The 22,261-nt window shown below is 36.1% G+C and overlaps 2 protein-coding genes and 1 pseudogene across 9 annotated transcripts; 1 reads left to right on the top strand and 2 right to left on the bottom strand.

Moving 5' to 3' along the window:
• Positions 1-9,064: 9,064 nt before the first annotated feature.
• Positions 9,065-10,703, top strand: LOC104746498 (serine/threonine-protein kinase UCNL pseudogene; annotated as a pseudogene). The gene has a single exon (XR_015581489.1). The product of XR_015581489.1 is annotated as a serine/threonine-protein kinase UCNL pseudogene (transcript).
• Positions 10,704-15,045: 4,342 nt separating this feature from the next.
• On the bottom strand, positions 15,046-16,636 carry LOC104746497 (uncharacterized). The gene has a single exon (XM_010467988.2). It carries the CDS (start codon positions 16,302-16,304, stop codon positions 15,207-15,209), a length of 1,098 nt encoding a protein of 365 aa, XP_010466290.2. The 5' UTR covers positions 16,305-16,636; the 3' UTR covers positions 15,046-15,206.
• An 888-nt stretch (positions 16,637-17,524) lies between these two features.
• Positions 17,525-20,502, bottom strand: LOC104746496 (lysine-specific demethylase JMJ30). 7 transcript variants are annotated; one of them, XR_015582659.1, is made up of 7 exons: positions 19,881-20,502; positions 19,532-19,741; positions 19,103-19,247; positions 18,854-18,997; positions 18,451-18,543; positions 17,946-18,340; positions 17,525-17,818 (listed from the first exon to the last, which is right to left on the bottom strand). XR_015582659.1 is itself a non-coding variant. In XM_010467986.3 (6 exons), the coding sequence occupies exons 1-6, from the start codon at positions 20,364-20,366 to the stop codon at positions 18,152-18,154; spliced, it is 1,257 nt and encodes a 418-aa protein (XP_010466288.2). In that variant the 5' UTR covers positions 20,367-20,502; the 3' UTR covers positions 17,900-18,151. The 7 variants fall into 7 exon arrangements, 1 of the variants encoding a protein (XP_010466288.2); XR_015582657.1 differs by having other exon boundaries at positions 18,451-18,709; positions 19,103-19,237; XR_760905.3 differs by having other exon boundaries at positions 19,103-19,237.
• Positions 20,503-22,261: the final 1,759 nt, after the last annotated feature.

The following is a 22,261-nucleotide window of genomic DNA, read 5'->3' as shown; positions in this document are numbered from 1 at the left end:
AACAGAGGATGAACCCTTAAAATAAAGAATTAGGCAACAAGGCATAAACCCTTATATGATACACTAGTCTTAGGATGCAAGAAAAAACTCTTCTCTTCAAACACTTGGATGAGAACTACCAAGGATGCCCACGGCCAATCCCAAGCTAAGAACAACCACTTCCTATCATGAAGAGAACCAATCTCTTGTAGCAAAACCAAAGACTTCATAACCCGGCAAGCAAAGATTCGAAACGCTTCCGAATGCGACGATGACGACAACAGCGTCCAGAATCTTCTTTGTAGAAGCCTTACAAAAATGCAGTCAGATCTCACCAGATCTGCAGAGCAAGGACAAGGAGCGCAGCCTAACCTCTCGATACAACCGAACTCAAAAGCACGAAGATGGAACGAAGAAGCTATCAACCACAACGAACAAACAAATCAGGGAAGAGCCCACTGCAAACAACTAAGACTAACATAACTTCTAAACAAACCGAAGCCTAAACTTAGAAAGGAAACAACCTTAAGGAAATCAAAGGCTGGAAAAGTAGACCAAGGGTAATGGACGAGACAATGGCTGGGCGGATAAAACGCAATCACAACCAAACAACACAAGCGGCTTCAAAACAACGAGAAGCACATGAACGGAAGTAAACGAAAGGAAGGGTCAAGCTGATATATTATTTTCGAGTCATACCGTGGAACTACTAGCTCCGGAATTAAAACCATCAACTTGCAACCACAAACCCATCAATGACCACTCCTACCGCAATGACAAAACCCAAGAACGAGACTCAAACCAAACCATAAGACTCCCCAATCAAGGGCCAAACTTCAACCACATCTACAACACTACACACCTAACTCTAGCTAGACGGTACATGATAAACACAGGAAAGTCAGCTTACTCAACCAGGAGACAACAAGAACCCATGGCCACAGATCCAAGAAGCTTCACCTAAGAGATCAGGACATCGCCGAATCTGACAAAGGCAAAAGAAGCTTCTCCTGAAACCACCGGGGGAGGACGAACAAACGCTCAGAACGTCGATCAAGCCTCACTGTGAAGACCTTCTCATTTGCTGAGCATACTAACCACTCCATCGATCCACCAGATCTAACCGCGGCGACACAAACGGTAGCAAAAACAAACAAAAAACAGGGCATTAGGGCCCTCTCACAGCTACGGCGAGGAGCACCGGTCACCGGAGAGGGCAAACGGAGATGATATTTTAGGCGACGACTAGGGCGAACTTGGGGGGGGGGGGAGAGAAAAAGTCGGGTCCTCGCCTCAATGAAATTTTGAAGAATGTGATTCATGTAGTTGCTTTTTGTTACTATCATTTTTATTTTTCTGTTTTTGTTGTTTTCCTTTTATTACTTAACTAGGTGGGTGTCCGCGCTACGCGCGGTTGTTGTTTTGGTTTGTTTTCTTCTTTTACGTTGTGACATTTGCATATAGGATGTTTTCAGTTGTTTTTATAATTATGTGTGTTTAATAGCAGTCAGTGCAACTGATTTCTTACTCTGTAATAGATGTTTGAGTAGTAGTTTGATTTCAAGTCCTTCTTCTTGAAACTTGATTATAATAGATGTTTATAATATATCACAGTATAATTAGAGTGATTCTGATTCTGATTTAGCAATACATTGAAAATCAATTTATTAGTTAACCTGCCATGGATAAATTTTCAAGTAGTCCATACGGGGGTTTATATTAAGAAAAAAAAAAAGGCAAAACCTAAATTTTGAAGATTTACATACCTGCTATCTCACTAATTAAGAATGTGAAGGTTTACGCTTGAGAATGTGTGTGATGTTTATATTGGTAATGGTGGACAACGTAACGTTTGAATTTTGATGATATATAAGTTCAAAACATTTTTGTATAACTAATAAATAAAAACAGTATGGCTTGGTGTTTAAGTTTTGTTTATGTAATGTCCACATATGTAATGTAGCTTCGTAACGGCCTAATCGTGGTTATGGGATTTAATGTGTCTTTTGAGTCGTTACAACCTAATCATGGATATATGTATTTATTTCAATTTATTAGTATTTCACTACCGTATTTGTGTAATAATATTCTCCGAAGTCTGCGCTATTAATAATTTGGATGTTTAGAAAACTAAAAGGTTTAGTAGTTCCAAACTTCGTATTTTAGGTCCTTTATGATTGTCCTTGTAGATAACAGTTTCCAATTTAATCGTTAGTAGGTTGTCTACTCGGTTTAAGTCATTGCTTGTAATGAATTTGTTTGTTTTTTAAAAACTGTTTAATTATTTACATGAATACCCCGCTATGCGCGGTTTAAGTTTTATAAATTTCATACTTTTTACTTTTTGTTAAAAAATTGTATGCAGATATTTTCTTCTAATCTTTGTTTTCATGCGCTAATGTTGAAAGTTAAAATTTACATAGACATTAGTTTTTGTTTTCATATTGCAATGAACATTGATGTCTTCTACATTTCGTGTACCTTTTGTTCGTTTTGCATAGTGATGATCAGTTTTCCAACAATTATTATTTTTTAACTCCTTTTATTTTTAGGTTTATTTCTACTCCTTAAGTTGTATTAGTAATTCAATTAAAATGAGTAATGACCAACATAGTTTAATCCATCGATCATTACATTGAAGTGGAGAGTGTATTTTATATATTGTAAGTTTTGGAAATGTCATCAATAGCATAATGGAGCTTAGATAGATCTTATTAGATGTTTAAAGAAACATGTAACGTAGAAGCAAGTGAAATGATTACAAATTGTGAGTGGTCTCAAACAAATGAATCTTAGCAATCTAATCGAAAGGAGTTTTAAGAAACTACACATCAGAGTCAAAATGAAGATGATTTAAACGAAATAAACTTAAGATCGAACACAAATTTTTAATTGATATTGTAATGTTCGAATGAATATAACAAAATGCATCATAATTTTTCTTTTTATTTTTAATGATATGTTGTTACAAAAATGGAGATAAAGAATAGACCCAACCACCATATTTCAAATGGAGAAGTGCACGTCTTGTCTCATATATGCCTCGACCCACGGGAAGCAGTAGTTGGTCTAGGACGTGGCAGTTCTGAAGCGTTTTCCTCTTCCTTTACCATCACAAACCTGTTCTCCTCTATTAGAGACTACACCAATCAACGTGACAACAATAATAGATAAATAAACAATGGCTTGCATTTAGACCTTTCTTGCTCCATCAAATAACTATCTATCTTGCATACTTAAGACATAAGCACTTTCTAGTGAAACAGGTAAGCAATTCAAACCACAAGCATATAACCAAATGCATGCCCATATACCATAAAAATATAATGGCATTATATACAACAAATAAGCTTTAGTAAAAAGACAATACCAAACTTGCACCCAAACACTCCATCATTTGGTAGTAAGATCTACCATGCAAAAGAGTATGCCCTTTTTCATGATTCGGAGAAATAATATTCGGTCTTGAAAGAATAATCATTAGAAAAATGATGACTTCAAAACTCATGGTTCCTTTATGGACAATAATCTATTAGGCAAAGACTCGTTTTTTTATTTTAGAAACAGCCACACCGCTCTGGTATGACCCTTCTTATTCCACATCACCGCTTCCAAACGTACACTTTGCTATTGGCAAGATATATTCCATCGTTGCTCCTGTATCCAGCTGACCACTTGAGAAGAATCACGATATAAGTTAAAAATGAAGGCAACATGCCTCATAAAAAAACCTTTATGGTTCAACAAAATCTATGAACCTACCAGATGAGTCTACTTAGTATCGAAAATACTCACAGCTTTTTTCTCCCGAAATTCTGAATATGTTCAGACACGACGAGCTTCGAAGTGAGGAAAATATAAACCTAGAGGCATGGTACATGTTTTTCATTGTAAGAATAGTCATCACAAATTCACAATACATGCTTTATCAAAATCCAATCTGTAAACGCCAAATTTGGGATATCCTAATCAAAAGTTAAGAAATAAAAGCAGGGGATAATACTAAAGAGTAGAACTATAGATGCAAAACCTCAAGACATAGCAGGCAATTATAGCAATTCTGTAGCTCCTAAAGAATAGGAAACAAAGGTCGAACCTCAAGAATTACACGTACTTGTTAAGCGTCTTGACAAGTTATTCTCCATCACTGATCGACGAACCAGTGGGCCATCTCGGCACTCTCTCAGCAAGTCTTTTATTTTCCGGCATACTTTCTTCTTCGTCTTGGTGAGAAGCAATGCAATTTTTGTTGTGAGGATGTTTGGGTTTTCAAAGGGGGGAATGCTAGTTACACGAAGTGAGAGATCTTAAGAATCCCATTGACGAAGACGTTTTCAATTTATGTTGATTGTTAACAAGTGGAAGGGATTTTTTGTACAAATCAACGTTAGGTTGGCTACCTAGCAGTTTAGAATCCCTAATTGTGGAAGAAGACCAATAGACGTAACCTATGGAAGGTGAACCAATTTTAAGAGTTACACTTGTCATTCTCTTGCGTGCTGAAGTGTCAAGCTGAGGGAGAGAGTTCACCTACTTTCATATATATGATTTGTAGATTATAGGAAATAGATAGGAGGACTAAGCACGGATTGGTAATAGTGAAACATAATTACATTTTAGTCTTTTTTAGTCTTGGGATTTCAGTTATTTCAGTGAATTCTGTTCGGTTATTTCGGTTTCTAGGTTAATTCGGTTAAAATCGAAAAAAAAACCAAAATTTGGTTAAAAACAAAAAAAAAAATGGATTTTTCGGTTATTTAGAGATAATTTCGGGTTTTTCAGTTTTTTTGGTTTTATATCAAATATTTTGGTTTGTTCGGTTTCGGTTTTCTCGGGTGGTTCGGTTATTTTTGGACTAAATTTTGGTTTTGTTAGATTTTTTCCTAACAAATTAAAAAATAAAAATAAAAAAATAAAAAATTTGTTTAACCAATAACCGAACCGAAATAACCGAAATATTTCGGTTTTTTTAGCCGCCATAACCGAAACCAAACCGAACACCCAAAATATCGCTTCGATTATTTTTGTTCGGTTTATAATCCCAGGCCTAGTCTTTTTATTAAAAATGTATTCTTTCGTATAATAGATGTAGTATTGGATTACTAATTGGTGGAATACTCAACAATGTGAAACTTTTTTGAACGCATTAAGTATTTATCTTTTTTTTTTTTTTGTCATCTGCTGTTAATATTGATAATAAACGTGAAAGATACATGGATTACAAACTTCAGCCGGCGGAAACATGAATATCCCCGGAGTCTAAAAGCCCAAACAAGGGGGGTCTAAACCGATGGACGAAAGGAAAGTCCCTGGAAACTAAACAGAGAGCTAAGAACTTTAAACATACAAAGCATAAATTTTAAGCCTCAAATCAACAGAAATTGCAACCAAGGTTTAAACACAAAAGCAACAAGACTTCACTCTTAAGAGAGACGCTAGCTCAAATTCAACAAATCAACTTCTTCTTCTGAAAATCCTAAGAATGAGATTTATCAATGATGCCCTCTAGCATACCAAAGATAACAACCACTTCCTCCTATCAAGATGAGAGCCGACCTCTCCAAACCAAGAACCCTAGACCTTCATAACCCGGCAAGCAAGAACTTAGTTGAACTTCAACCACTTCCGGATGCGACGACAATAACGACCCTGTGCTATCAAATTACGCCTAGATAGAAGTCTACACAACCCTTTCAGATCTCTACCCGATCTGCAAAGCAAAGACAAGGAGCCAAGCCTACCCACTCGAATTAACCCTTCTTGCGAACAAGAACACCATCAAGACGAGCCAGATAACATTCACTGCAATCTCCACCCCGAATATGAAAAAATCTGTAAACTTTGAGACTAGCATCAATTTCAGAGAAACCAAAGCACCTGGAACAACCCAGATGGAAACCCAAGGCTGAACCAAAGAGAGAAAGAGCAAAGGAAAAGATGATAGCTTGAGGGAAACTGGCAAGAGACCACCCAAAACCACATCCGCGGCAAAGTTACGATGAAAAGCACAAAGCAGAAAAAGATCTAGGTCGAGAAAAGCAAAGAGGCTGGATTTATTAGGCAAAAGAAAACCGTGAATCTACCAGATCCGGCATCACCCTCTCTGAACTACCCTCGAACCCTAGTAGATCTGATCCACCTTCGACCGCTTCCGCAAAGACACCCTTTCACAACCAGAGTTCACCAGCAACTCCTCAATCGAAAACCAAAATTCAGCAAACAAAGATAACAAAACAAAGGAAAGGCAAAGAAAAGAACTAGAGAGCCCTCTCACAGCGCTGTGGTGGCCGCCGGAGAGGCAGAACTGAGAAAACGAGTTTGTAGCGGCGGCTTAACCTAATCGTCGCTTAGAGAGAGAAAACCAAGTTTTTCGCATTAAGTATTTATCTAAACCTGTAGATTCTTGAGAGTTTTCTTTCAAAGGCGCACATACCTTCGACGTTCACTCGGGCAACATATCTCAACAAAATCATATATTGTAAATAAACAATCGAAAAATTAAGCGATATATTTTTTATCAATGGTTAATTGGTTGAAAGTTTCGGTTTCAAATTGTAAACCAAGTTCTTCAAGTGTTTGAATCGCCGTGACTGCCATATCTGATTGGATACATTCACAGAGAATAATTAAGTAGAAAAAACATTATACGTAATTCTTTTGTAGAAAATATTCACCAATTGGATATAGAAATAAATAAGTTGTAATCATGACACCAGAATCCCAAAATTTCATGACTTTTCTTACAATGAAGGTTTATAGATAGCAAATTAAAGCAATGGAAAACAAAATATGGAGTGGGAGTAATTATGTTTCACATTTTATTAGGAGGCTAAGAAAAAGATTAAAAAGAGTACAGAGTGAAAGATACACACGGTGCCCTAAAGTTGTAACTCTTTCTCTTTAAAAATTCCATTTCTGAAATTTCTCTCTCGCTCATTTCTGAAACCATTACAAAAGTACACTGTTGTATTTTCTTTTTTCGATTATGCATACCACGTGACTTACCCCACTTCCTTCTGAAATATCTCTAATTTCATAGTCAGAATATTTTCATGAATAATTTCAACAATGAGTAAACATTACAATGGGGGAATTTAGGTTTCACGGATTTACATTTACATATCATGTCAAATAATAATAAGAAAGTGATATACATCTCATCTTACTCTAGACTCCTAAAGTTATATCTGTACATCTCATTTACTCTAGACTCCAATTGTTATATTTTTGACGTAAAGTTTACAGTAAAAAATGTGTTTTTTAATGGTAAAACTTAATTTTCGTCATCATCGACCAAAATGTGGAATTCTGGCGTAGATTCGTGTATTTTCTTCATTGTGAATATGCATTTTTCTCTCAAAGGCCGTGTGATACCACCAAGAAGAAAGAAAGAAAAGAACGATAAACTTATGAGAACAAAAGAAAAGAATCTCGGTATTGCTATTGCATCACCTTAGATCTTTACTGTTCGATAAAAAAATCGGAAGTAGTAGGACCATATATATCAGTTCTTCTGAGTTGTTACGATCAACCACTAAATGTAACTGTCATCATGTTATGAGATCCACTATTATTACAAGTAATTTTTCAGAAAAGTATTTTGTTGGCGATTAACTGTAACAAAAAAAATCTTGCATCATAATAGGGTTTAATTAAATCAATGAAAATAGACAAAATTGAGATTCAAGTTTAAAATGAATAGAAAAAGAATTACTATATGTTCTTTATGTTACATTAAAGTCAAAAACGTCACATAAAAATATTATTTGTGTTAATTTTACATGCATGCAAACTAAGTTTGAATAATTTAAAAACAAGAACACAATTATTCCACCATATATATAGTACATGTACAGGTCAATGTTAACTCCACCATGTAATTGTATATACACAATAATGTATCATAAAAAGAACTATACGTCGCTACTTCGAAGGTGAGTTTAGTTAGGCATTCCTTAGTATACGACGTATAGATAATAAATAAGTAATTTGGATTAATGAAAATTAAAGTAGGTTTAATAATTGTACGGGCGTGCCAAGGATTAGCACTAAACAAAGATTTTAGCTTTAGATTTAAATGTGGTGGTTGCGAGGCTCCAGTTTGGCCTGTCGACACATTGGCTCTACTGCATTATGTTACCGCACGTGTTCGATTATTTCTACTCCCTTCATTATTTTCCTTCACATTTATAAGTATTTTTCTTTGTCGTGAAGGAGGAAAAAATTAAAAATAAAAGCAAAAGGATATGTATATTATCATTATACAAATAAGTATATTATAAACTAACATTTAAGCTTTTTTTTTTGTCTTATTTTCGACAACCTGGACACTGCATTAATAGAAATTTTTATAAAAATATTATACAACTCATGACACGAGCTGTATCTAGAAGAGAAATATCCAGCATTCTTTGCTCGCATTATAGAATGATGGTAGTTCAAACGAATAACTAAAAAGTTGTTCCAAGTGTTTTGATCTTGACGTTCCGCAGTTCTGATTAACGTTGTGTTAAAAATCAATAAATATTTTCATTTGTTATTCTATCATGGTATATAGTCATTCGACTACATAATCACCTTGGATGAGCTCGATCGTATGGTCCATTTAACAGTGATCATCCATTCCTTAACAACCATATACCTCTTTCAAGAACTAATATCATATATATCCATGGTCTTTTGTGTTTGAAGAAGAATTCGACCGGTCCATCCATCGTCACTATTCATAAACACGTTCTTGAACATATATAGCAGTGGGATTTTGATGTCCTTGATAATTAAGATCTCGAACTAAGAGAATATTTTAGCTTACAATCTTGGACGGTTCTTTTTCGAGTCTCCGAATAAGTTTGATTCTAAACGGCATTTTAAATAATTCATATCAAACTTTCACTAATTTATATTAAAAATCAATAATATCGTAAACAAAAGTGGATCATCTTATAATAGTAGGTACGTTTATATGCTATATAGTCATGGTGTCATTATCCTATTAAAGAAAATAAAATGATAGATTATATTACGTGTGCATATATCTTCCGCAACCTTTTTCTATTAGACATACATTTTGATCGCCATTATAAGGGGAAAAATAATTAACTAGTATTTTAAATAATTTTTCTGCATGAGGAAGAAAAAAAAAACTAAAAGAGACAAAAAAAAGTATGACATTAACAAGTTCGAAGACAACGATAACGAGAGCACAAATAATATAAATAGACGCAAGAGGAGACACAATGCAAAATTCAGACCCACTCGTCTCTCATCACTCACACTCAATGGAAACATCACCATCGTCCCCACCATCATCACCGCCGGAGATTCTCCACCTTGACTCTATCAAAGCTCTCAAAATCCTTGGTAAAGGTGCAACAGCAACCGTCTTCCTCGCACACGACGACCTCGTTTCAACCTCTTCTTCTTCTTCTTCTCCCTTCGCCGTCAAGCTCGTACACAAATCCTCTGCTTCCTCTATCCGCCGTGCACGGTGGGAAATCGAGGTTCTCAGTCGTCTCTCCGTTAATTCTAATCAAAACCCTTTTCTCCCTCGTCTCTTAGCTTCTTTTGAGTCACCGGGATACTTTGCTTGGGCCGTACCTTATTGCTCCGGCGGCGATCTTAACGTACTCCTTCGCCGTCAAAACGACGGCGTTTTTAACTCCTCTGTTATTAGATTCTACGTGGCTGAGATCGTCTGTGCGCTTGAGCATCTTCATACCATGGGGATCGCTTACAGAGACTTGAAACCAGAGAACATACTCATTCAGCAGTCGGGTCACGTTACCTTAACCGATTTCGACCTTTCCCGGAGCCTCAAAAAGCCCACCCGGCCCCAATTCTATCAACCCGACCCGGAATTAAGCATCGATCGTAAAAAAAGTCTGAGCTTTTCCCGGTTGATCTCACCGGCGGCGACAGAGAGCAAAAACAAAACACGGTTGTTGAAGAAAACGAGATCCGCTCGGGTTAACCCCATCAATCGCCGGAAAACGAGTTTCTCCTCCGGCGAACGTTCTAATTCCTTTGTCGGAACCGACGAGTACGTTTCGCCAGAGGTAATCCGCGGCGACGGTCACGACTTCGCCGTAGACTGGTGGGCTCTCGGCGTTTTGACGTACGAGATGATGTATGGAGAGACTCCGTTCAAAGGGAAGAGCAAAAAGGAGACTTTTCGTAACGTGTTGATGAAGGAACCCGAGTTCGCGGGAAAACCTAACGACCTAACTGATCTGATACGGCGGTTGCTTGTGAAGGATCCGGATAGGCGGTTAGGTAGCCACCGTGGCGCCGCGGAGGTAAAGGAGCACGCTTTTTTCGCGGGTCTGAGGTGGGATTTGTTAACGGAGGTGTCACGACCACCGTTTATACCGTTAAGAGATGACGGAGAATTAACGGTAGGTGGGTTTGATATAAGGGAACATTTTGAGAAGCTGAGGACGACGCCATCATCAGCTCCTCCGTCACCATTACGGTCTCCGCCGCACGTGTGTCGTAGAAACGATCCGTTTATTGATTTCTAATCCACGTGTGGGGGGAATCTAACACGTACAAACTACAAAGTTGTATATAATTTTTTGTTATTTTTGGGTATTTTCAGTTTCTTTTTTTCCTGATTGTCATATTATTTGTATGCAAATCATTGTTAGACCAAGAAACTGGATAAGAAAATGTATTTCTCCTGATGTGAGAATTTTTGAAAAGTATAATAATTTGGTATTAGAAGATTTCGATTGCACAATCCTAAATGTTTTTATTTTCTAAATAACATAATTTAGACAAAAAAAACAGGGTTTGTTTTTAAAAAGGATAATGATAAGAAATCATTAGTTTATTTCGAAGGTCAAGGAAAAAAGATGGAGTTAGTGGGTATATTGGATTGGACGCGAAAAATATCACGAGAGGGTTGTGTTGAAAATGTGGTAGAAACAAAAGAAAATTAAAATAAGTAAAGAATAAGAGATGGGAATGTGTAATCATAATTACACGGTCTAAATCCTTCCATAAAACACGTTACCTCATAATTACACTTGAGAACCCACATTTGTGTATATCTTTTCCTTCGTTCACATATATACATACGTTGATAGCACTCAAAAGCGATTATATATTCTTCAAGCTTCATTAGTTAATCTTGGATCATCAAAGTTCTAGTGATTCGGTAAATGGTTTTTTACCGATTAGATAAAAGATGTTGAACTAAGACGGCAAAGTGAATCCCAACAACTACACTTAAGACATGTTTATGAAAGTGTTTGGGCACCTTGATGCCACATCTTCTTCCATTACTTTATTATTGATTAGTAATGTAATTCTGTTGACAAAGATCTAGTCGTCCGAGCAAAATATCATCACGTCAAGATGCTCCAACGCTCTTACGAACATGATTACAACATATCCATGGAGAATCTTTTATTCGAACATTCTGTGTTATTTTTGAAGTATAGCAAGAAATTGCTAAGCCGGAAACTAAATTTATAATACAATATTTACTGATATTATTATACTAACAATCCTTTGTCAAAAATGTATCCGTAATACTCAAACGTTGATTCTAAATATATTATATGTATAGGACAGATACATATTTTCTAACAAGTTATGATTAATTATCTGTCTGGTCTTCTTTAGAAATCAAAGTTATTATCGTTCCTTATATAGTGTCACATAAAACTATTAAAGAGAAAGAATTGATATGTGAAGGAGTACTGGTTCAATCAAGATCCTCTCTATACAATGGATATAAGACTCAGCTTAATTAATTCTATGTGTATGATATAATAATAGCAATACATGCAAATATGTTGAGATATGGGGAAATAAGCAAAAGTACGCACCGGTAAAACAAAGCCTAGCCATATTAACAATTCAGCTACAACCTAAATTCAAATTAGTTTATTTTTCTCAATCTTTTAAGTTTAACTAATTCAGTAGTTTTTTTTCAACTTCTTCAATTCAAATGGTGAAAATTGGTTGAATAACTTTTTTCAATTTTTTCAGTTGTGCAACCATTTTCGACCTAAGGTAGATGTTTGGTTTTGAAAATAAAAATTAACATTTTATAGATGTTCTGCCAAAAAGTTGTATATCTATGTGAAAAATATTACATACATTATATATTATGTATGCATCCTTTATATAATATTAGGAAAATACATTTTTGCGGTATGTCAAATATTAGGGCATCAATAGCGGGAGAGTTCTTCTCCGTTTCTCAGAAAAAAAAATAATATTTTATTATATAACCAATAAAAACTTGAATTAAAGACCCATGGGAGAGTAACGCCCACTAATCATGGTCTTAGTCATTAAAGAGAGAAGCGTTACTAACGGAAGTATTTGGAGAACGATTCTCTTTCCTTTTCTTTCTTTTTCATATTATTTTATTAATTTTTAATTAAAAACCCATGAGAGAGTAACGCCCACTAATCATGGTCTTAGTCATTAAAGATAAATATATGTTAATACATTATTATCCCATTAAGGATAAATAATTACATTATTATATATGTTTTAAATAATAAATTTTAATAATAGTCATTACGGATAAAAAAAATTAAATATTAATTGTTCTTAGCCAATTGACAGTATTTACTATTTGCTATGATACTGTTTTGGATCCAAACTACGTGTGATTGTGCGTAAGAGGTACACACTCTATAGCTGATCTACACAACCATGTCCTTACCCACATGATTTGATTTTTTTTGTGATGTTTTTGTTTGTTTTGATTAAATGGTTGTTATGTTTTGGTGTAAAAAATTACTTATGATTTGAAGAATAAAGCTAGCTAATGAATCAATTTGATTGTCTATTTTCCTACAATGAATCAATTCCTTTAATAACTCTCTAATTCCCAAAACTAAAAATTTCAAATTGTCTTCTGCATTTGATTACTATTATTCCCTCACAAAAAAAGAGAAAATTAGTTTTATCTAATCAAATATCAATTTTATATTATCATTTAAATTAATAACCACCAAATAAAATTTGATAAAATCAAATTCAATATTCGTTTTATATAATTTAAAGTATTAAAAAGCATAATAATAAATCTAGAAAATAACTTAAATTAAATAATATATATTAATCAAGGAAAACTGGGAATATTTTTTGTTATAAGAAAAAATGGAAATAAAAAATGTTTTTTCCTAAATTATTGCCAATTATTATTTTCCATAGTTTTTATAAAATCCTCAAAAGAAGGTAAAAATATGGTCTACTAAGTGCGTAATTACCATCTCACAAATAGACAAAATTTCTATTAGTTCTCTAATTTAATCTTTATTTTTATGTATTTTTTATTTATTTCTTCTGAGCATTAATCACCTAAAATTAATTCCTTCAAACTTTTTTTTTTTTGAATGTTGTTAAGTGATTTATCTATTGCGTTATTAAGTGATTTTTATCTCTTACACACAAGTTTGTTCAAAAGTCGTCTATCGGTCTTTGTATAATGACTCATTTGTGATGTAAAGATACGGAAATTCACAGTTAACTCTTCTCCGTTATATAACTGGGATAGTCTTTAATTTTTACAATGAGTCGATGACTCATTCGATGGCTTTGCTTTCTTGTTTGGTATTATGTATTTAGGTTCTTTGTGATGTTTTCTGTTAATTATAGGAGAGATATCCTATTCCATTAAAAAACAATTTTCTGCTAAGTTGTTTTTACAGTGAACAAAGTATATATTTTGGGTGGCACTGATCAAAAAGACAAATACAAAAAAGAGGAATAAAGGATGAAAAAACGAAAGGGGACAAAGCCTATAATTATAGGTTGGCATTTCTGAAAACTGACAATCTGAATTTTATATGCTAAAACCCATCAAGATAATTAATATTGGAACAAACTAGTCAAGTAAAAAAAGACAAAAGAAGGTTTAGACATTACGAAGGGTGATCACGTGTTGTGTTCGGCCAACCTCATTCCATAAGCAACCAAAGGCAGGGAGAGAGTTAAAGAACTTGTACCACTATCTTCTTTTCATAGTCTTGGCAACAGTTAAATTTTATGTGTTGGTTTTAAATTTCTTGTATTAGCAAATACATAAGATACATCATATACAAATGGTTTTGTTTGAACATCATCTAATAACCTCAACTTTAGCATACCAGAAAGTGTGAAATCAAGATTTGTGTTTGACACTTACTAAGCCATAAAAAAAATCACAATCAAATAGGGGACCAAAGTAGGCCCAATTAGTTTTGGACTCTAGAGCTTAATGAGCCCATCAAAATCTATAATTTTCTAAATAAGTAAGTAATAATAGTATAATGAAAAAATAAAAATATCTTTCAAGACAAAAGCAATGAATGTAGTGACTTAAAAGAGTAGACCCATGTAGTGAAGGCAGCGACAGGTCCTGAGGTTGACACTCACCGCAATATGCTTACAGAGAGTCTCACATGCACTGCCTCTGCCCCATTTAATTACCACTTTTTTTTTATTATGCTTTTATTATCCCCACAACGCCTTCTTTTCCTTCTTTTAATGTTTTCATTCAATTCTTTCGTTGTTCTTCTTCATGTGATTTGAATTTCTCCACATTAAAATTTTCACCAATCTATTATACGTATATGTGTATTTAGCTCTAGAATAAATGTTCTAAAAACAAACCCAACTAAATGCATTCCTAGTCTATTTTTTTATTCAAATACTATGCACTTGTAGTATAAAATATGTAAAGAAAGAAAGAACACGAAAAAAAAAAACTTACTCGAGACTACAATAAATACGAACGTATCCGTAAAGTATGGTATTTCTATGTATATCCATATTCTGATATTCCCAATATATTGACTCTTGTCGTAAACCTAATTGACTAATTTATTTTAAAATAATCGTGGAAATTACTATATCAAAGGTAACGTTTTAATTTGAATGCGAGTGTAATTCTAAAAATGTGTAATACATTCAAACGTGTTGTGATGCAAGAGTAGTTATCGTCGTAATGCTAGTAGAAAAGTTTATGATAATCGTATATGTTACATTATGGTTAGATTTGATAACAATATGCCAAAAAAAAAAAAAAAATTGCATTTAAAAATGATATGAGCAGTGTGATTAATGGAATTGGAGTTTATATATAATGTTGGTCATCCCACAAATCAACTAAATGTAGCACACATTTATAATCTTTCTTGTTTTAAAATGCATAACCATAAATATAATAATAATGTCTCTAATTAATATTAAAAAAAAAAAACTCAAATTACATATAAAAATCATTTTTTCAAACAAGCCCTCAAGGGTTTACCACAAAGACAGTCGTTAAACATAAACGACGCCGCTTCAAGATGATCGAACGGCGAACCCATCGGAATCCTCCCACAGAGATGGTTATGGCTAAGATCCAAATGACCAATGAACGACGCACCAGAGATAGATCTCGGTATTGGTCCTTTGAGATTATTATACGACAAATCAAGAACTGTGAAGTAAGACCTTGGCCCAAACCCTTCAGGTATCTTTCCTTGTAGCAAGTTCCGGCTCAAGTTCAGGTTCATCACCGACGACGTCATCAGTGTCTGAGGTATCTCCCCGGAGATTTTGTTCCCGTCGAGGTTGAGCGTTGCTAGAACCGACATGCGTCCTAGAGACGGTGGGATTGTACCGTAGAGTTGGTTACCGGAGAGATCCACGTCAGCTAACCGGTAAATGTTGGTTAACGATTCTGGGATCCGACCGGTTATTCGGTTACCGGATAACAAAGCACGGCTGAGCATTTTCATTCTTCCGATGTCCGACGGGATCACGCCGGAGATCAAGTTGTTACGTAGATCTAAATGCATTAAGCTGGAGAGATTGGTTAACGATTTCGGAATCGGACCGGAGATTCGGTTATCGGCTACGTTTAAAACAGCTAACCGGTTCAATCTCCCGATGTCGTACGGTAACCCGCCGGAGATTTGGTTTCCGATTAAGTCGAGCGTACGAAGGAAAGGGAGACGAGTGATGCATTTAGGGATTTCGCCGGAGATACCTTTCCAGTCGGCGATTGTGATGGCGGAGAGACGTGTGAGTTCGCATATGGAGGCGGAGATGTGTCCGGTCATGTAACCGGTCCGGTGAGCTCGTTCGAAGATTGGATCTTCTGACTCGCCGCGGAGGTTTATGTCGGCGACTCGGTGAGTTAGGGAGTCGCAGCTAACACCGTACCAGTTGTGGCAACAGTCTTGGCCTGTCCATGAGTTGAAAATGCCGAGGTGTGGTTCGTGAAGAGCTGACTTGAAAGCTAGGAGTGCACGGCGGTCTGACGGCGGACAACATGTGGCCGTTGAGATTAGAAGGAGGAGAAATGAAACGACGACGTTGAGTTTCATTTTTTTTTTTTTTTTTTTAACGACAGTGTTGGGAATTGGGACTTTGATGATGGGGGAGGGTGAGGGAAGAAGATAAACGTTAATGGGATATAAATAGCGGATAATATTAAATAGAAAGAGGGAAATTTTAAATAAAATATATTAATAAGAAAAGAAAAAAGAAAAGGACAATACTTGGCTTTTTTTTTTTTTTTTTTTGGTTTACATAAAGTATTATTAAGGAAATAATAACACGATATGGGTATGATTAGACATTTTGGCCTCGTACAATAATGAAGGTTGTGTTCGTGTAATCTCTGATTAATCACGAATTTGCCTACATCAAATTACTCAACAACAGATGTCAAATTCATGTAAGATCTTATTTTTTTATTTTCGAAAAAGACGAGAACGTAAAGATAAAAAAAATGGTGTAACTTTATAACATGTGGGTTTGTTTAATTGAATAACATGGGATTGTGTGGTTTGTATTACAGGTTGTTTGCAATAATATGGCCACAAATATGAAGAAACACACACATGGTTTATAAGTTTTGAGCACATTGGTTAGATGTTAATAGTAGTAGTAGGAAAAAGCTTTGCACAGACAAAGTAAGATGGAGACAGGAACTGGAAGTGGGGGAGAGTTCCCATGCAAATTATTGAAGCTACGATTAGATTTTCCGATGCGACTTGCCGGGTTGGATAAGCTTTTTTTTTTTTTTTTTTTTTTTTTTTGGCGTAATACTACTTATCATCATCTTTGCAGGGTCAACATGACGCCACGTGTTGATGTTCTTGCATTTTAATCATTTTTTTCGTTCGTGTTATGAGATAACGACGATACACATCTTCTTCGAACGCAAATAATTGTAGTTATGTAATTAATGTTTGACTCTATTGGTCTTACGATTAGTTTATTGGCTTGGATTCAGCTTAATTTGTTAGTATGTATTAGTAGTATCATGGCTTGGGTTAAGAATTAAGATTGGGCTTTAATCAGAAAGTTTTACCAAACTTACCGTTACTGATTTGTTACCTACGTCCGCGTCTGATTCAGCACCGACGGTTTTGTTTTAAACGGCGGACAACAGGAAACTCACAGACATTACTGTGAAATAGTATGTTTTTGTCATAAATGCAATTATGCGAGACATACAGTAATGTCCAAAACTTGATACGCTTTTGGTTATTTTTTACTAGTAGAGAGTTTATAAAGTATATATCGGCATATAGGCATATAGGCATGTAGGACTGAAATATGGTTCTTAACTGTATTTTCAAAATCCACTCATAATTTTCTACGTCTACTACTACTACAAAGACGTATTGAATCTTGTCTAATAAAACAAAGGCGGGAAAAAGAAAGAATTGTGACGCTGGGGGTTAAATTTACATCTGAGGGTCATTAGACAACTGAGTTGTTGCGGGTTACGTGTCTAAGAAATTAAATTACAATTATTGCTTTTAGTTATGAGTATTATTCATCCACGAACTCCAAAGCGTTGATTAGGTCGTCGCCAGGTATTTAAAACCTGATATCAACAACAAGATCAGTGCAAGTACAATGACATAATTAACCAACTAACAGGAAATACTAATTGAAGGAGTAGATATAGATTAAACTTTCCTTACTTGAAGCAAATACAAACATTACAATACCTAAAAAATGTCTGTACCCAAGAGCTCTCAATTTGTCTTTTACAACATAGACGTAAACCAAAACAAACATCTTCATGCTCGGAGCAATTGTTTTCTTCTACACTTACTTTCTTCTTTAATCCCATCTTAAGATCTTATATAATTCTGTATATAAGACACAAAGTGAACTTCGAACCTGAAACAGAGATTAAAAATAACTCCTTTCGTTACGAGCTAGAGGAATCTGTTTCGTTGCTCCACCAGAAGCTGACCGAGAAACTCATGGTTAAGGACCTGACATAGTGCCACCATTTGGGAGGGATGTACAGCATTTCACCTTCTTCTAGAATACAATCCATAAACTCCAACTCCGTTGCCTTTGGGAACTCGGTCTTGTCTATATTGTCCAGATCAACCTTCAACCAAAGTTTGAAACCAACCAGTTTTGGAACAGAAAATCAAGTCAGCCTCCGGTTTTATGTTCAATCCAAAATCAGATTTGACTTCGGAAATTGAAAAAGCTTACCTGGCTAGAGTTGCAGAGCATTGTCTCAGAGTAAGGGTAAAGTTCGTCTTGCAGGGAGGATGGGTAAAGCCTTATATACTTCTTGCCAACAACCTGAAGAACAGATGATATCAAAACTTCAGTAGGAGGAGAAAGCATATAAATAATGAAGTTTCTGTAAACTAGACACATATGAGACACAGAGGTCCAAATGTGCAGGCCAAACGATTTTTTGGTTAGTCAAAGAGTCATCAAACTTCAATCCAGCGAGATGATCAGGCTTTAGTATGCAAGAACATCAAAGAAGAAAAAGGTTGTTAAACACTAACAGAACATAAACATAGGATAGCACAAAAGACTGCCAGCACAGGCAAGAAGCCCTGCTCTCAGCTCATGTAAGGAAAATATATTTGACCATATTTACCTGAGCAAGTATATTGTGATGTGGATCATGGTGTAATGGAGTAACTGTCCCAGCCGGGCCAAACCACGCATTAAGAGATTGGATTTCCCCGCCACCGACAAAACAGTAATCAGGAATACATATATCATCTTTCAGTTCGTTTATCTGCCCATTTGTGTTAAACCAATGACCATATGTTCAGTATGACACACACCGAGTACAGACATTACTGTATAAAACTAAACATCCTAGTACATTTAATATATATACCTGATCAAACAACGGATGCTGGGCAAGATAAGTAGGTTCCATGGAAGAAGATTTATTGGTTCGAATCCGTTCAAGGAACTGAGAAAACGTCACAAGCTCTTGCTTCCAATCAGAACACAAATAGTTTTTCCCCACCTGAACAGCACTTTACCAGCTTTCAGCTAAAGACAAATTATTCTGATCAAACCCATCTTCTTATTAGCTCAGACAAGACAATGGTACGACTCCTAACTTTGTGATACAAAAGTGACAGAGCTTATGCTCTTATCCTTCATAAAATGCAACACTATCAATCTGATTTAATGTGATAAACTAACCTAGAAGTAAATCTCATTCTAAGCTCGACCATAAACCTTTTACCACACAACAAGCTAACTAAGTATGTAAACAGATGTAAATAATAAGGGAAGAAATGATGGGTAGTCACACCTCCACGGGAACGGTTCGGTAACCAGCAACAGTATTGAGGTAGTCCAAGTGGTTCCACTTGGTCCTGGCTGGCCAATGAGCCATACAATTGGTTATTACAACTGGTGTACCTGACTGAAAATAATCACGCAGGAACCCCTCCAAAGATAAATCAGACCTCTTCTCTACTCTTCTACAACTTAACGACCTGCAAGGTAGAATCTTAAGCACCTGCATGTTCACCACAGCAACCAAATCAACACGAAACTCAATGATTCTAACTCCATTTTTCAATATAGAGCTCATCGAGGTTTCAAGATCTGAGCTCTACAAGTAACTTTTTTCGATTAGTGAAAAAACATGTTCTGACCTCATTAACGTCGACGGGAACTTCCGGGACCAATTTCTCACCCTTGAAATCTCCAGAAGCTTCTTCAAGGCTCTTAGTCTTCTTACGAGCTTCAGAGGAGACCAATAAAACAGAATCGTGAAGATCCTTGCGGAGAAGCATCCCTCCCATGATAAGACCCATATCAAGCGCACCAAGGGCCTCACCAAACTCGCCGGCGGCGAAGTGGATTTTAGCGACGTGGAGACAAGCCATTGAGTAAGCGTCGCGCCATACAGGGAGAACCGAGTGCCATGGACCAGAGTGAAGTTGCTCCCAAGCCATATCACGCGCCGCCTCCGCCGCGCTTTTGTCGCCGGAAACAGCTAGCGCCGCCATGCGAGCATAGGCGTAACCGCCTTGAGCTGAGATTGATTGCAGCAGGGACTGCGATTCGGCGTCGAGCGTTGGGGTTGGGAGACGGAGGTTGTTGAGGTCTCCGGAGGAAACGGTGGTGGTTCCTGACATTGGGATGGACCGGGTCGGGTATTCGGGTAATCGGGTCGGGTTAAGTGTTTATGTGGTGTGAGATATTTTTAAAGTGATGATGAGTTGGGGGAAAGTGTAAGCGAAAAAGTGGAAAGGGAAAGAAAGATATTTTCGAGTGATGATTAGGATCAGATATTTTTGTATTTATAACTCTGGTATTTTTCAGTATTGAAGAGGAACCCTTCAAAAATTTTAAATTTATGCAATCACCCCTATCTTTTTTTATTGTCTTACATAACAAGTAGATTATTTATCAAAAAATGCATCTTACACATAAAACTTGGGAAAGTTCTGCAAATTTTTTTTTTAAAAGAGTTCAGCAAATTATTATTAATCTGATAAACCAATTTTTAGAATATCTTTTTTTTTTGGTCATCTTAATTTTATGAATGAGCCAAAAAAGGATACAAGTTGAAATTACAAGAGCTGGCGGACTAATGAAGTCCTCATAGTCATTAGCCCAAAAGAGGGAAGCTGATTAAAAACAAACACTTAAGCAAAAATCTAAAGAGGTACAAATGATTTGGAGAAAATGAAACCTAAACACTATAATTGTACAAAGGCACGAGAGACTCCCGCTTGGCTTCTCTAGAGAACATTATGAGTCGGAAGCACCAATTACGCCGGATCAAACCTCACACCGACGCCAAACCAGAAGCAAAACCGACAGAGAGGAAAGCAAGATACCATCGCGACCAAAGACACAAATACAACTACCGAAGCACCTCACCAGCCAGACGATGAGAGCAAGAAACCCTAGGGAAAAAGAAAACCTTGAAATCGACTGGAGACAAGCCACGCAAGATCAACTGTTCTTACACGCAGACACTCGTCGACCCAGTTTCAGCCACCTACAGACATAAAACTGGTGACGTCCTCGCAAGAGAAGAACTAGAGAACTATTCCACTGCTTCGACTAAAACCTAACTCCAAAACTTCACAAGGAAACTCAAAGAGAGGCTAGTAGGTGACTCAGCAACAAAACACCATCCAAATGACTAACACCAAGAGCGAACCCTGAGAAACTCATAACCACAATCCAACAAGAGGACTCGAAGCAGAGGTAGTGCAAAGATCCAAAATCAAAACCAAAAACCCGAGCCATATCCAACTATTCAAGCCTAACATATCACAAAGAACCTTAACGGAACCCATGGCCACGCCATACAACCCTAGAAAGACCTCTAAACAAAGGACTTGGTACCCAAAAAACCACTATACTAATCTCACAAACAACAACTAAAGGCACCATCAAGCAAACAAGGGATAAACCAAACACGCTTAACTTGGTGACATTGAGATCGATTACGAGACATGGAATCAAACCCACCTTCCTGTAATAAGAAACCTCTCGATTAAAAACCACCGAGCATCAAGACGGATTGGATCTGGATCTTCAAAAGAAGGGAGAGACTCCACCGAACCAGCAAAAGAAGACAATCCATAGCCAGACAAGGACATACGCAAGAAGAAAAAGCAATTAAACATAAAAGAGGCACAACGCCGGGGCTATAAAGCCACCGAACGTTGGCCGAAACAAAGGCGGCGGCTAGTTTGTTTATTTAGAGAGGAGAGAGGTGGGAGAGAATTAGGTTAGAGGAGTACTTGCAGCGAAAGAAAACTTTCAAAATTATTACGTTTCCTATGTATTACTATTAAGTACCTTAATAAAATTAGGTTTTATAATATTCTACATTTAGTTTGTTTTGTAAGATGTTTTAATATTTATAAATTTGTTAATGCCCGATTCAGTAATTTGGAGGGCACTAAACTCAATTACATAATAAATTCTCAATTAACAAGTCACACAAAAAAGAGTCCAAAGTTTTGTTGAATTTGGGTCAATGAAATTTCAAATGGGCCGAATGCAAAAC

Source organism: Camelina sativa, chromosome 15, assembly GCF_030686135.1.
Source record: "Camelina sativa cultivar CO46 ecotype springtype chromosome 15, ASM3068613v1".
In the NCBI taxonomy this organism is placed as follows: domain Eukaryota; kingdom Viridiplantae; phylum Streptophyta; class Magnoliopsida; order Brassicales; family Brassicaceae; genus Camelina; species Camelina sativa.
The sequence above is the reverse complement of the archived record's forward strand: the minus strand, read 5'-3'. Positions and strand labels throughout refer to the sequence as shown.